At 36.2% G+C, this 12944-nt stretch overlaps 1 protein-coding gene across 1 annotated transcript; it reads right to left on the bottom strand.

Annotated features, from left to right (window-relative positions):
- Nucleotides 1-12216: 12216 nt before the first annotated feature.
- On the bottom strand, nucleotides 12217-12705 carry LOC128861977 (uncharacterized). The gene has a single exon (XM_054100353.1). The coding sequence runs from the start codon at nucleotides 12703-12705 to the stop codon at nucleotides 12217-12219; it is 489 nt and encodes a 162-aa protein (XP_053956328.1).
- Between the last annotated feature and the right edge of the window lie 239 nt (nucleotides 12706-12944).

The following is a 12944-nucleotide window of genomic DNA, read 5'->3' on the forward strand; positions in this document are numbered from 1 at the left end:
TCACCTCGCATTAATTTAGTTTTTGCAGTGTTTACTTTCAGGCCTGTGGTTTCTGCATTTGCTATTAATCTTTCAAATTTTGTTACCAGCAACTGTGTGACTCATGAAGGATATGTCGTCTGCATAATCTAGATGTCCAAGCTTTTGGAATGGCCGCCATTGAATGCCGTGTGGAGCTTCGCGATTTGTGTTATCTAATATATAATTTTTATAAAGTACGTTCTTTTATTTTCAAAGGCTAAGCAAACATTAGTCATTCAGATTTACCGGTCTTACCGGTCTTGCGTAGAATTTATTTACAAGGTAAAATTTTAATAACTAAAAGTATAATATCGCAGTGCGCTTTCCCGATAGCCTTTTTGAAACGCATTTGTATTTTCCAAAAAAGAAAAAAAAACGAAGAACTTATTTGAAATTAGTTTAAAAAAAGAAAAAAGTTATTGGACTATACAGGAGATCACTTGAGAAAGCAATACTTTTTGAAAGTAAAACTATTTCTAAACAAACTTTTGTTGTTCCTTCTAACCGCACCTTAAGTAAGACTACAACTTATTTGTAAACCTTAACTTTTAGAAAATGGAAAAATAAAGTAAAAACTTATTCGAATAACAAAAAAAAAAACGACTTGTATTTATAAATCAGTGGTTTCATGTTGGGATATGGACTTTGTACAATTTGCTAAAATAATAAGAATTGTTTTCAGTTGAATTTATTTACAATCTGTTGAAATTTCAACACTTCAAAGTCACATCACAAGTCATAAGGTTGTGTATACAAAATTACACGCAAAAATTTCAGAGAACCTTACTACGGCCAACATCTTCACGCCTGATTAATTACGACACTTGCTATCCAACAATAAGAACACGAATGGAAACATATTTATTAAGCTTTTCCATGACGCGATGTAGAATACGGCAACTGTCAAATCGCCGTTGCCAATTGCATGCAGATAACAAATTAAAAAGGCAATGTATGGTAAACAAACCACCCCCGGTAAGCTCACTGATATACTTATTACCACCCTTACAGACCGCACAGTGAAGTTGTAAATTTGTACGAAGATTGGGAGAATACAAATGAGAGTAAGTACGTATGAAAAAAGAAAAATCACAACATTGTTTGTTGATGCGTAGATTATTAGGTTAAATTGCAGCAGCAGCCAGACAAAAAAGGGGATAAACGTCGCTTGCTGCGGGCGAAGTACTGTTTTTCATAGCGAAGGCATAGGCGTTTATGCGTGGCAAATTGAATATAAACGCCCACTTATGTGCGCACTCAACTGTGGGATTATGAAGCGACTGAGCATACATACACATTTTTTACCGACGCAAATTACTCTGTGGTAGGGGTGAGAAGCAGAGTGTGATCGTTAGAAATGGTTTTTGGCAGAAATTTGAAATCTGAAGAGGAAATGCTTAAATAAGCAAACAAAAGCTAAAATACTATTTAAAAGTAACAAAGATGCCAAAGTGATTGAAACAAGTAAGGCTCGCATGTTGGGAAATCGTCAAAATGAGGATGGGTTTTCAAAGGATTACGTATGAAGTCGTATTGAATAGATAAATTACTGATATGTGCATATCCATTTATGCCTGCGTGTGTAAGAATATAATTATTCCGTTATAACAGGAATAGTTATTTTCTTTGTTTGTGAATGAGGGCATGGGCTGGGAGTTATTTGATAATATTTCGTTTTAATTAAAGAAATGGCTGTATATTATTATGGAGAAAATGTGAAACACATTTAGGGAGGTAAACTTTTCAAAAACCAACGAGAACTTCGAGCAACCTCAAACTTAGACTTTGTTCTACTGAAATTAACGGGGCTGTTATGAAACTGCGTACCCAATTTTTTTTTTTAAATTCATATTATTCAAAGAATTAAAGAAATTTGAGAATAGAGAGAGGAATGAGAGAATAAATACATATTTTATTTTTCAAGATAAATTTCATCTATTTAACAATGGTTAAAACAGATATTTGACGCCGCCTCTAAATCATTTTACATTTTTTTTAGTAATAATTGTAAGATGTTAATATATAGGTTTATAATCCAGATTTATTGGTAATAATGATTAGCAAGGAAACCCAACAATAATATCACAAAAAACGGCTTTGTGTTGGCCACTTGTTAAACTTTACTTAGTTATGGTTAATGCCAAAAGGAAAATGCGAAGAGCTTTTATATTTATTGGGAGATTTTGTCTTTTGTATCTTAAATTGTTTCAGGGTATGTAAGATTTAAGAAAAGGGAAACAAAAGCGTTTTCGTATATATTCCATTTTCATAATTTTGAAAAAAATATATGTTTTCAACCCGTTAAAAATTTAAAAAATGTTTAGTTTTATTAAAAAACAGTAATTACAATATACTATAATAGTATTTTTTATTGCCTTTAATTTTATATACCACTTGCTTTGATCGGTTCTCGGAATTCCCAAACCTTATGATTCCAGAGCTTGAGCTTCTTTAATTCGGCTGCATTCGAGAACTTTCCCGCATATGGGATAAAACACGACCTTCAAGGAAGTTCGCGAATGGCGCAGAGCAAGTCGGTTCGAATAAATTTTCCAGTGCATATGTTCCAAACACCAAAATTTAGATAAATGGAAAACATAACAAAAAACATTACGGAAACAACAAACACTGAGAGTGTACTGGGCATACACCCGGAAGAGCTGCTGGCTTCTACCCAGGACACAGTGGTCGGATCCAGCACGTCGAGGGCTCACCATACCACTACACTGCTGAGACCCTTTCACTGCTGATGCCTTTCTACTATTTGGTTTCTGCATACATGGCCAACGAAAATGCAGAACCTCCTGAGGAAGGGGGGGTCTTAGGAACTGTGGAGAAATCTCTGGAAGGCAAACAATTGACTTTGGCGGCCTTCATAGATATAGAAGGTGCTTTTAATAACATCTGGGCGGAGGATAGACTAGAGGTGGAAAGATCTATCTGTCTCTGGATCTCGTCCCTGCTTGGCTGCAGGGAAGTTAATGCGGTAGCAAGAGGTGCTAAAGTCACTAGATTCGTTCACAGGTGGGCGACGCAGGGTGGTGTGCTTTCGCGCCTACTTTGGCTAGTTCTGATAATGCTAAATAAGGGTGGGGTTAAGGTATGATAGTAGCATACGCCGATGACTTGATCCTGAAGATATCGGGACCGTTTCCCTCAGTCATGGCTGCGATTTTGGAAAGGTAATTGGCTGTACTCAGTCGCTGAGCTGCCTCTTGCGGCCTCCGAGTCAACTCTGACAAAACGGAGCTGGTGCTATTTATCAGAAAATATAAACCTCCACCCTTTCGACTTCCCATTTAAACAACCACGTTCTCCCGATTTCATCGGAAGTTAGGTATCACAGAGGGTTCCAGGACATAGGAACATAGAGGGAAATGAAATTGCTGATGAACTTGCCAGGATGGGAACTGAATTGGCCTCACAGACCTCAACCCGGGCATCGGCATCCCCCTCTGACAGTTCTTAAAGGGGGAATGCACACATTATTTCTCAGGAAAGCGCAGAAAAGATGGAGTTCCATTTCTTCATGTGCTATTTCGAAAATATTTTGGCCCCAGTACAATATACGGAGGATTCAGAAAGTCCTGGGGACTCCTCGCCATTCAATTTCCAAACTCGTAACTGTGTTTACCGGTCCTTCTCTGAAAGGAGACTGTTCGGGTTTGATAGCTAGACGATTAAGTTCACTGGATGCTCCTTTCTTCGACAGCCTGGGGCAATGCGCCAACCTAAATCCCATCAATCTTCTTCATTATATCAACAGCTCTGGCTAGCTGCAGATATCTGCCTGTTGGAAGTCTCATTATGGTGTCGAAACGGCGTTTTGGTGCTACTTGAGGAGTGCCAGACTGGCACTTCATCCATTTCACCTAACTACCTACCTACATGTTCCTAGTTTAATATTAAGTCACTGAATATAGCGCAGGCACGTTACTATTTTTTTTTGTTTTGTTTAGTATAATAAGTAAAGTTTAATATAAATTTCAAAAAACTTCGGGTGAAAACTATGAAATTAATTTATATTACTAAATTAAATTTGTATTTTCATTGAAAACTCTTTGATTTGATTTTAAGCATTTGCTGAAACATTTCTTTTGGTTTTAACTCTAACTAAATATGCAGTACATGTGGTGTAGTATTACTTGTATATTTCTTCTGGAATGACTGTATCTAAAACTTTTCATTACTGTTACACATTGGTATATATAGTATGTATGTACTTCCTATTCGTTAAAGTCTTAAAGTTTGTGCATATTTGTGGTATTTATTCTATCATTCATAGCAGAGTACAATCAGATGTTGTAAAAAGTATGGATGTGTTTTTCCACGTTCACTTTTGTATAACTAATTTCACTACCATACGCCCCTGCGGCCGCTATTCTTCTCACACAATAAACGGATATAAAAGTAAATATATAAAAAAAAAGAATCAAAATTAAATTCATGACCCTCTTTATTTGTTTTTCGTACCCAAACAATCAATCGTACCAATTTTGCAAACGCAAAAAAAAAAAACAATAGAAAATAAAGAAGTCAAAAGATGAAACTCTGACCACACTTTACTCTTCCTGCTGGTCCAAAGTCAGCAAACTGGCATGCCAACAGTCAGCCATTCATAGACATTGCAACAAATGCTCCCCCAACGCACAAAAGTCATCATAATGTCAAACGACGCTCATAAAAAACAAAGTGAAATAACTAGCAGAAACTGGTAGCAGCAGCCGTACTGATAAGACACAGGCAAACGCCACTCTAAATCTAGTCTCACGCTCGAAAGTATGCTACGGCGACACGTTCATACACTATCGTCATTATCTTCTTCACGTTATTGTTTTTTTGTCACCGTTGGTTCTCCTTCGTAATGGCAATAACATTGTTGTTGGAATTGGCTTGAGTTTGTAAATGCAATGCAGTAAGTCCAATTGTCTCAACTTCAGCGTGGGAGTACCCCATTTTAGAACGATACTAGTCCAGTCATTAAACACGTGATATATTTTTGGGCATATATGTAGCACTAAATTTCATACCACCGACCACCTTTGCCTAGTGCGTTTTGGCGTGTCTACCATTAGGTAGGTAGGTCTATGTTGGAAGTCCACTGTCGACGTGAAACATCAAAAAATTATGTTTAAATTGGTTAAAAACTGTCGAGTACGAATTTATGAATATTTAACAATTTATTTTACATATAAATACATTCATATTATTATTAAATATACCTATAGTGCATTAAATAACCTATAACTATATCTCAAGAACTTACTGAGAAATTTTGACAATTTATTTGTTTCTTGTTTAACTTTAATAATTCTATAAATGTAGTTGAAAATATTTAGTAGTTCATTTCTCCATATAACGAATTCTTCAGATTTCACATCAGACATGTACTTTATTCAGTGGGACTTAGAACTGCGTACTCAAAACTTTTCTAAAAATTCTGATGAAAATTTGTTGTTTTTTTAATTTGTACAAAATTTGAAAGTAGGGCTTATATTATTTTTGTAATGGAATGAACTACAATTTTAATTCTTCTGTTTTTGTGTTCTTATGAGAGATTTTTAGATCAAAATGGTTCCAAACATGGTGCCCGCGTTCATTTATTAGAGCGCCTGGTTATTAAAATATATAAAGTGAATTTAGAGATTATGATTTTCGACTTAGGCGATTGTTGAATGTGGCCACAAATATTCATATACCTTTATAGTATACGTATACTGGATTTTCTGTTTCATTGACTGCGTTTGTGTATTTATTATTAATGAGAGATCTATATGAATTAATTAGTAGGTAGGTACATGAAATGGTTGAAGTACCACTCTGGTACTCCCCAAGTAGCACTAAAGCGCCGTTTTGATACCATTTCGAGACCTCCAAAAAAGCTGAAATAATGGGGAAGGGTGATGAGATTTAGGTTGGCGTACTGTCCGTGGCTATCGAAGAAAGGAGCACCCAGTGATCTCAATCGTCTACTTGCCAATCTCGGACATTTACAGAGAAAGTGCTCAACGGAACCCTTCTCTGAGTGGTCTCCACAACTTCTGTAATGGGGGTTAAATGGTTTATCTAGATCTTCCGTGTGTGTGCCTATCGTACAATGACCGGTAAACACAGTTAAAAGTTTGGAAATTAAATGGTGTGGAGTTCCCAGGAGTGTGTGGAGTCCTCCGTATATTGTGCTGAACAAAAGCTTTTCGAAATAGCACATGCAGAAGTGGAACTCCATCTTTTCTGCGCTTTTCTGAGAAATAAGTTATACAATTCCCCTTTAATAATAGTCAGGGGGAATTATTAATTTTAATTATATTACAAAACTCATTTTACCCAAAACCATTACAAAAAATCCACTATTTATTATACTTATTTTTATAATTTGTACTACAGTATATGTACAGGGTTTGATTGAAAAGTAATGAACCTTATTTTTTTAAGCAGTTTTATTAAACCTTTTGGCTTATACAACTAATATTCTTCAAAATAGGACCCTTGAGCGTCAATATACCGCTGGTACCGGCCCTTCCGTTGCACATACCGGTATTTTGATAATCTAGGCGGCCAAAAGTCAATTTTGTAAAATGCATTAATTGATTTTAATAATGAATAAAATAGAAAGATAACACAATAGAGTACTCACTTCACCCCCTCTCGCGCTTTTTCGTTGCGTGCGCTACCGCCGTATTGGCAGTCAAAAGTTCATTGCTTATTACACTACACATATCTCGCTCGGCGTTCGGCAAGCAACAAATCTTCAAAAAAGTAAAGTTAACTTATTTAAAGTTATATCTCTCGTTTTAATGATGGAAATTGAAGCTTCAGGTATGTTTTTTCCAAATTTAATAAATATTTTATAGATTTTGTTCATTAATAACGTAATTTATTAAATTCCGTACAAGGAGAAATAGTGCATTTTTTTCACATATTTTTTTTATTCATTAAGCTGAAAGTTATACTTCCCGTCCGTCCAAGCTTGAATTTTTTTTTCAGATTGTGTACATATGCTTTGAGATGTAGAATAAAGTAGAATTAGCCACAGAAAAAAGCAGATTAATTAATTGTGGAGTTTCAAAAGTTTCATGGAAGAGTTTTTTTTAAAAGCGTTTTCTATACTTGTTATTTTTTGGTTTGTTTAAGGTTCTCAAGGCACTTCAGGGGTTCGAATTGTGACTCGGAAATACCTATTCGACCGCATGCAAGCTCAGAATTTACCAAATTTGGACGAAAAATTAAACTCTTTACAACAGGAGCTTTTGTCAAGTGAAAAATACTCTGACGAACAGATATCAGCTCTTATGCACAATTTTTCACATTTTAAATCACAAATCAAGAAAAAGTGGCTACAAGTACATAAAAAGGAAGATGTTTTCCTATCAAAGTACAAGTCTTGGTTGGAAGGAGGTTTTGAATTAACTGTTGCAGCAATACCGAAACGATGTGGCCGTCCTCAGAAACACTTCAGTGACTCAGGTGAAAGATCTAAAAGACGCAAAACTGCAGAATTCATATCTACAGTAATGGACAAAAACTTGATTATGCATGCTGCTTCAGTAGAGTTAATCAAAAGTGGAAAGAGAGATGCTTCTAAAGTATTAAAAGACATTCAAAACTCTCCGATACGTGCGACAAAATACAAAAAAGGCATTTTCCAACACTAGGAAAAAAGAAATCCACTCTCTATCACCAATGCAAGCATTGAAAATGATGATTGATGCTGATCTAACAAATGCTCAGTACGAAGTTATAAGGAACACATGTACACAAATTTTTCCCTGCTACACACTTATTCAAAAAGCAAAAAATGAATTGTATCCGCCTACTGAAAATCAAAATCATATTTACCGGAAACGTTAAGTATACTCATTCCGGCCCAACCTAACGAATCTGATTCATCAGATAATGAAAATTTGTAATTTTTTTCTTTAATTTGTTTCATTTTGCTTTAGTTCTTATTGATGTAAGATTATTGATTGAATTAAATATTTTTTTTTGGTTCAAATAATGTATTTTACACCTTCAAACACCTTCTGTGAAACTTGACATTTGATAATAAATAATTAAAACATTAATAATGATGTCTATTTTATATAATTCAACCTATAAATACTCAAAAAAAATGCATTTTCTATTTATTCTATATTAGTACATAATGGTTGTATCTTTAAAGATACCATGGTCACTTAAGAGTTAATAATAATATATAATAATTCAATAAAAAAAGTCCATTGTCTAAATGATGATGAATAAAAGTATTTAAGACTATAAAAAACGTTAAAATAGTTTTGGCCGCCTAGATTATCAAAATACCGGTAGGTGCATTGCAGGAAACATTTTTTAAACTCATCCTCCGGAATCGCTTTGAATTCGGCTGTCACAGGAACCAATTTGGCACACACTTTGCGCATTTCAAGTTTTCCGGTCACGATTTCCCGCACATTGTAATAAATTAAATTTAACTTTTCACTGATCTCACGTATACTAGCACGACGGTCAATGTTCAAAAATTCACCAGCCCGGTTTACATCTTCGTCTGTTTGCGTCGTCGAAGGCCTTCCAGATCGCTGTTCGTCTTCGACGCCCTCCCAGCCTTTCTTGAACGACTTGTGCCACCGTTTTACCTGGGCACTGGACAGAGATTGGTTCGCATAAGCCTCCTTGAGTAGCCCAATGGTTTCGGTACTCGTTTTGTTTAGCTTTAAGCAAAATTTGATCGAGCAACGTTACTCCAATGATCGCTGCATTTTCGCCACTGCAAAATCCTAACACAATTTTAAAACAGCTTTCACGCGCGGAGCGATGTTGACTGCACCGCTGTTGCCAGCGAACTGGAACCGGTTTCTAGTGGAAGGGAAGGTCCAACGATCATTTTCCCCCACCAGCCGATTCGGTTGATCGCTTGGCAGACGCTCCGCGCGGGAAGGCTTATTACTTTTCAACCAAACCCTGTATATATGTATCACACACTAATCACACAATTTTTTATTATTTTTTATCATTTTTAACTAGCTTCTTCTTAGTTAATCTTCTTTTTCTTGATGGAAATGGGGATCGCCTTTGGTTTTGGCTGAGCTAGCCTTTCTTGCTTGTGAGCAAGCCATTTACCATCCGTTTTACAAGTGGGTCGATTTTGCCGCGATTCAGAAGCTATTCGTGGATAGAAATTCGGTCCATGAGGTTTTTTCCGAGGTACTCGATAATCGCCCTTTCAGAGCATGGAGCATCAGTAGCGTAACGCAATGGAACTTATATAACGCGCAATGCAGATTACTTACATGGCTTTACTATAACAAATTATGATGTTATTTTTAATACATCCTATACTTCATTAAGATGCTGTCTTAAATTGCAAATGTAAGTAACGAAAATTATAATCTCATTCATCAGGCGATGTCTATGAAAAGGCATACAAATATGTGCGTAAGTGCAATTCACGTGAGTATAAGCATCTCAGATGTGTACCAAAGCATTTTATTGCAGGGAAACCCAGTGTTTATACATACATGCACCAAAATATGTACTCATACATACATACGTACTCGTATATGCACGCTGAAGCAAAGGCTGCTAGCCGTAAGGCAAGGTCATTTTCCCCCAACTCGTCAGCCACTCGCCTTACTTCTGACCCCACTACTACATACTAATTTTTCTCATATTCTTCGACTATATTTTGTGTTTACGACTTCGCACTCCCCCTTTCTTCTTTGTGTCGGTATGCCATTGTCAACGAGCGTGCACCATTCGCGAAACGTGGTCTGTTTGTCTCGACAATTCTTTGCGTTTAACCTCAAACAACAGTTCAATGAGCAGTCTTGTAGTGGCTGGTAGCATTACTGAAATGCTAAAAAAATATTTATACAATAAAGATGTCAAAGTTTCCACCACCTCCCACCTTATTCGTGGGTCAGGAGCTGGTTAGAGAGAGCGAATTGGAGTGCACACAGGGCCCAGTTTGTACAAGCGAGTGCTCAAAATTTAATCCTTAAATGTTTATTAAAAATTAGTAAAGAAAGTAAAACATAGTATAACCATTGGAACAAACATGAAATGTCCATTGCTGTAAGTATTAATGGAATTATTCATTTGTTATAAAAGTTTATTTTAATTTATTTTCCTTTTTTGTTTTTTTAAGTTAATGAGTCGTCCAAATTTTCAGCTGTTGTTTTAGAATAATTGGCATAGAAATTGGAAATATGTTTGATGTTTTTACCTCGTTTCTATTACGTATCTAATCGCATTACTGATAAAAAGTCGGAGTAATGCCAAAAAGTTGGAAAAATGAAGGATTCTCTATAAAAAATGAAAAACAATTTATCTTTCAAAATTTTGGGTACTACATTTTTTGCAAGGCCCAATTCAACTTCTTGTTAAAAAGGAAAAAATGCAGAGAGTGTTTTTCAATAAATGGCATTAGTTCTTGAGAGCCCTGAGTCTTCAATGGTAAGAAAAATAGCTTCGGATATTTCAACCTGTAAAGACGACCATCGTAAGGACAAAGAACCAATTGAAGAATTTTTTTTTAATTATTGGAAATAAAGGATAAAGAAGGACGATACCCCTAATTTTAAATTGAAATAAAATAACGAAAATTCAAATTGACTGGGCACTCTTTACTATTTTTGTGTAGAACTATTCATGAAATTTATTTTTTAAAGATAATCCCTTTCGTCCATATTTCGTCGTAATTCGTCCATTCGTAAACACCAATTTTGAATGGAGAGGACTTCGCTCGGTATCTCGTGAATAACTTTCGTAATGTTGATTTCCAATGCCTCTATCGAAGCAGGTTTATCCACAAAGCTTTGGAGTTTGCATACGCCCACAAATAAAAGTCCAATGGTCATACGATCTTGGTGGTCTAGTGGATTGATCGGGGCGAGGAACGAATTACTCACCGAAACAACGATGCAGTAAATCCATTGCTTTACGTGCTGTGTGGCAAGTAGCGTAGTCCGTTGTCTTGTTGGAATCAAATTTTGGGGAGATCACGTACTTTCCAGCATCAAAAAGTCGTTTACCATGGCGCGATAGGGTTCCTCATTGACTGTTACATTGGTGCCAGCCTCGTCTTTGAAGAAATATGGGCCGATCATTCCTCCAGCCCATAGGCCGCGCCGTTGTTTTCAGATGAAATCGGGAGTCGGAGCAGGGGCCTCCTCAAAATCAGCAAATTTATTTATTTCCTTCAGAAGTCTTTGCGATCCTGCGGGTATGCAAAACGCTTAGGGAACGTGGGAGCGAGGGAGATATTAACATTTTCTCCGAGAGTCAAGCGGCAATCCTGTAACGTAGAGATCAATTCTCTATGATTTGGGTTCCTGGACATAGGAAAATTGAGGGAAATGAAATTTCTGATGAGCTTGCCAGGAAGGGTATCCTCGGTATCCCCTTGCCTGTTGTTAAAAGGGAATTGCACAACTTATTTGTCAGAAATCTTCAGGAAAGATGGAGCTCCATTTCTTAATGGCTGTTCTTGAATGGCTTCGGGTTGCTCTTCAGCCCAAGTACGGCAATTTTGCTTATTGACGTAGCCATTAAGCAAAAAATGGGTCTCATCGCTGAACACCATAAGTTGGCACGAGCGCGCGATTAACCTTTTTCACTTTTCAACGACGAATTCCCTAACACAATTGTACGATTTATAAACATTGTTGAGATGTAAATCTTTCCATGATTAAATGTGAATGATTACTGAAAAACCCTTTATAATTGTGAATAATTATATTATACTAGCTGACCCGGCAGACTTCGTACTGCCTCAATCGATAAATAAAAGACCTAAATTTCTGTATAAAATAATTTTAAAACAAACAAAACGAATCCGTATTTAATAAAAAATCATATTTTGAATTAAGCATTAAGTTTTATTATTATTTTCGACACACCATGTTGCTTAATTATAAAACAGGGGTTTCCTGAGATGCTGGCTATTTATAAGGTTTAAATTTGATATTGACAGACACACAGTGCTATGATACAGTTTGTTAATCAATTTAAAGTTTTCTCATAAACTTTTGTTTTTGTTTTGTTTTGTGGTGCGTAAATAAACAAAGAATACGGTTTTCCGACACGCGCACACGCGACCTATAATTGTCCATGGGAGAAACATTAAACTCCAAGTTGACTCCGCAAACTTCTAACGACTGTCCTTGCGATTTATTTATGGTCATCGCAAAGGCTAGACGTACTGGAAATTGTAAGCGTTTAAAATCGAATGGCAAATCCGTTGGAATCATCGGTATCCGCGGGATCAAGACATCCTCTCCTTTGTATTTTCCTTATGATTGTTGCCTCAATGACGTTTTTCATCAGCTTTTTCAAAGCCAGCCTTGTTCCATTGCACAATCGAGGTTGATTAATGTTACGCAGCATGATGACATCTGACCCTATTTTTAACTGCAAATTGTGAGGAGGTAATCCAGACAATTCCAGTGAATTTGAAAACTCCGTGGAATAGTTGACTACGTCATCCAGGCTCATAACGGTGTCGACTGATTTGAAGGAAACCAACTGTCCTGGAAGAAAATTCTGATTGGTCGCATTGAGATCCTCGACATCTCTATTTTTCGCTGTCAATATTGCTCGTTCACCCAGCCAATGATGGTTATTGAACTTTTGCGCTATATCTGGGAAAACACGCTGAATAAGCTCCTCTTTTGAGTCGGTGATGTGACAGAAATCTGTGGGTAACATGATGAATCCGGTCGAGGTGTCCACTGCAACTTTATTATTTCCAATGTCTAACAACTGCACAGTGGTCCCGCCGCGTAGGAAGAGCGGTCATAAGAACTTTTGGCGTGGCTTTTTAGTACGTTTTCAAATTGAGAAATGTTTTTATTTGTTAAAAAAACATTAAGACATATAAAAAGTACTGTATATATAATAAGAATATATATAAGATATAATAATAATAATATATAATAAGTAATATA

Source organism: Anastrepha ludens, chromosome 4 (assembly GCF_028408465.1).
Source record: "Anastrepha ludens isolate Willacy chromosome 4, idAnaLude1.1, whole genome shotgun sequence".
Lineage (NCBI taxonomy): Eukaryota > Metazoa > Arthropoda > Insecta > Diptera > Tephritidae > Anastrepha > Anastrepha ludens.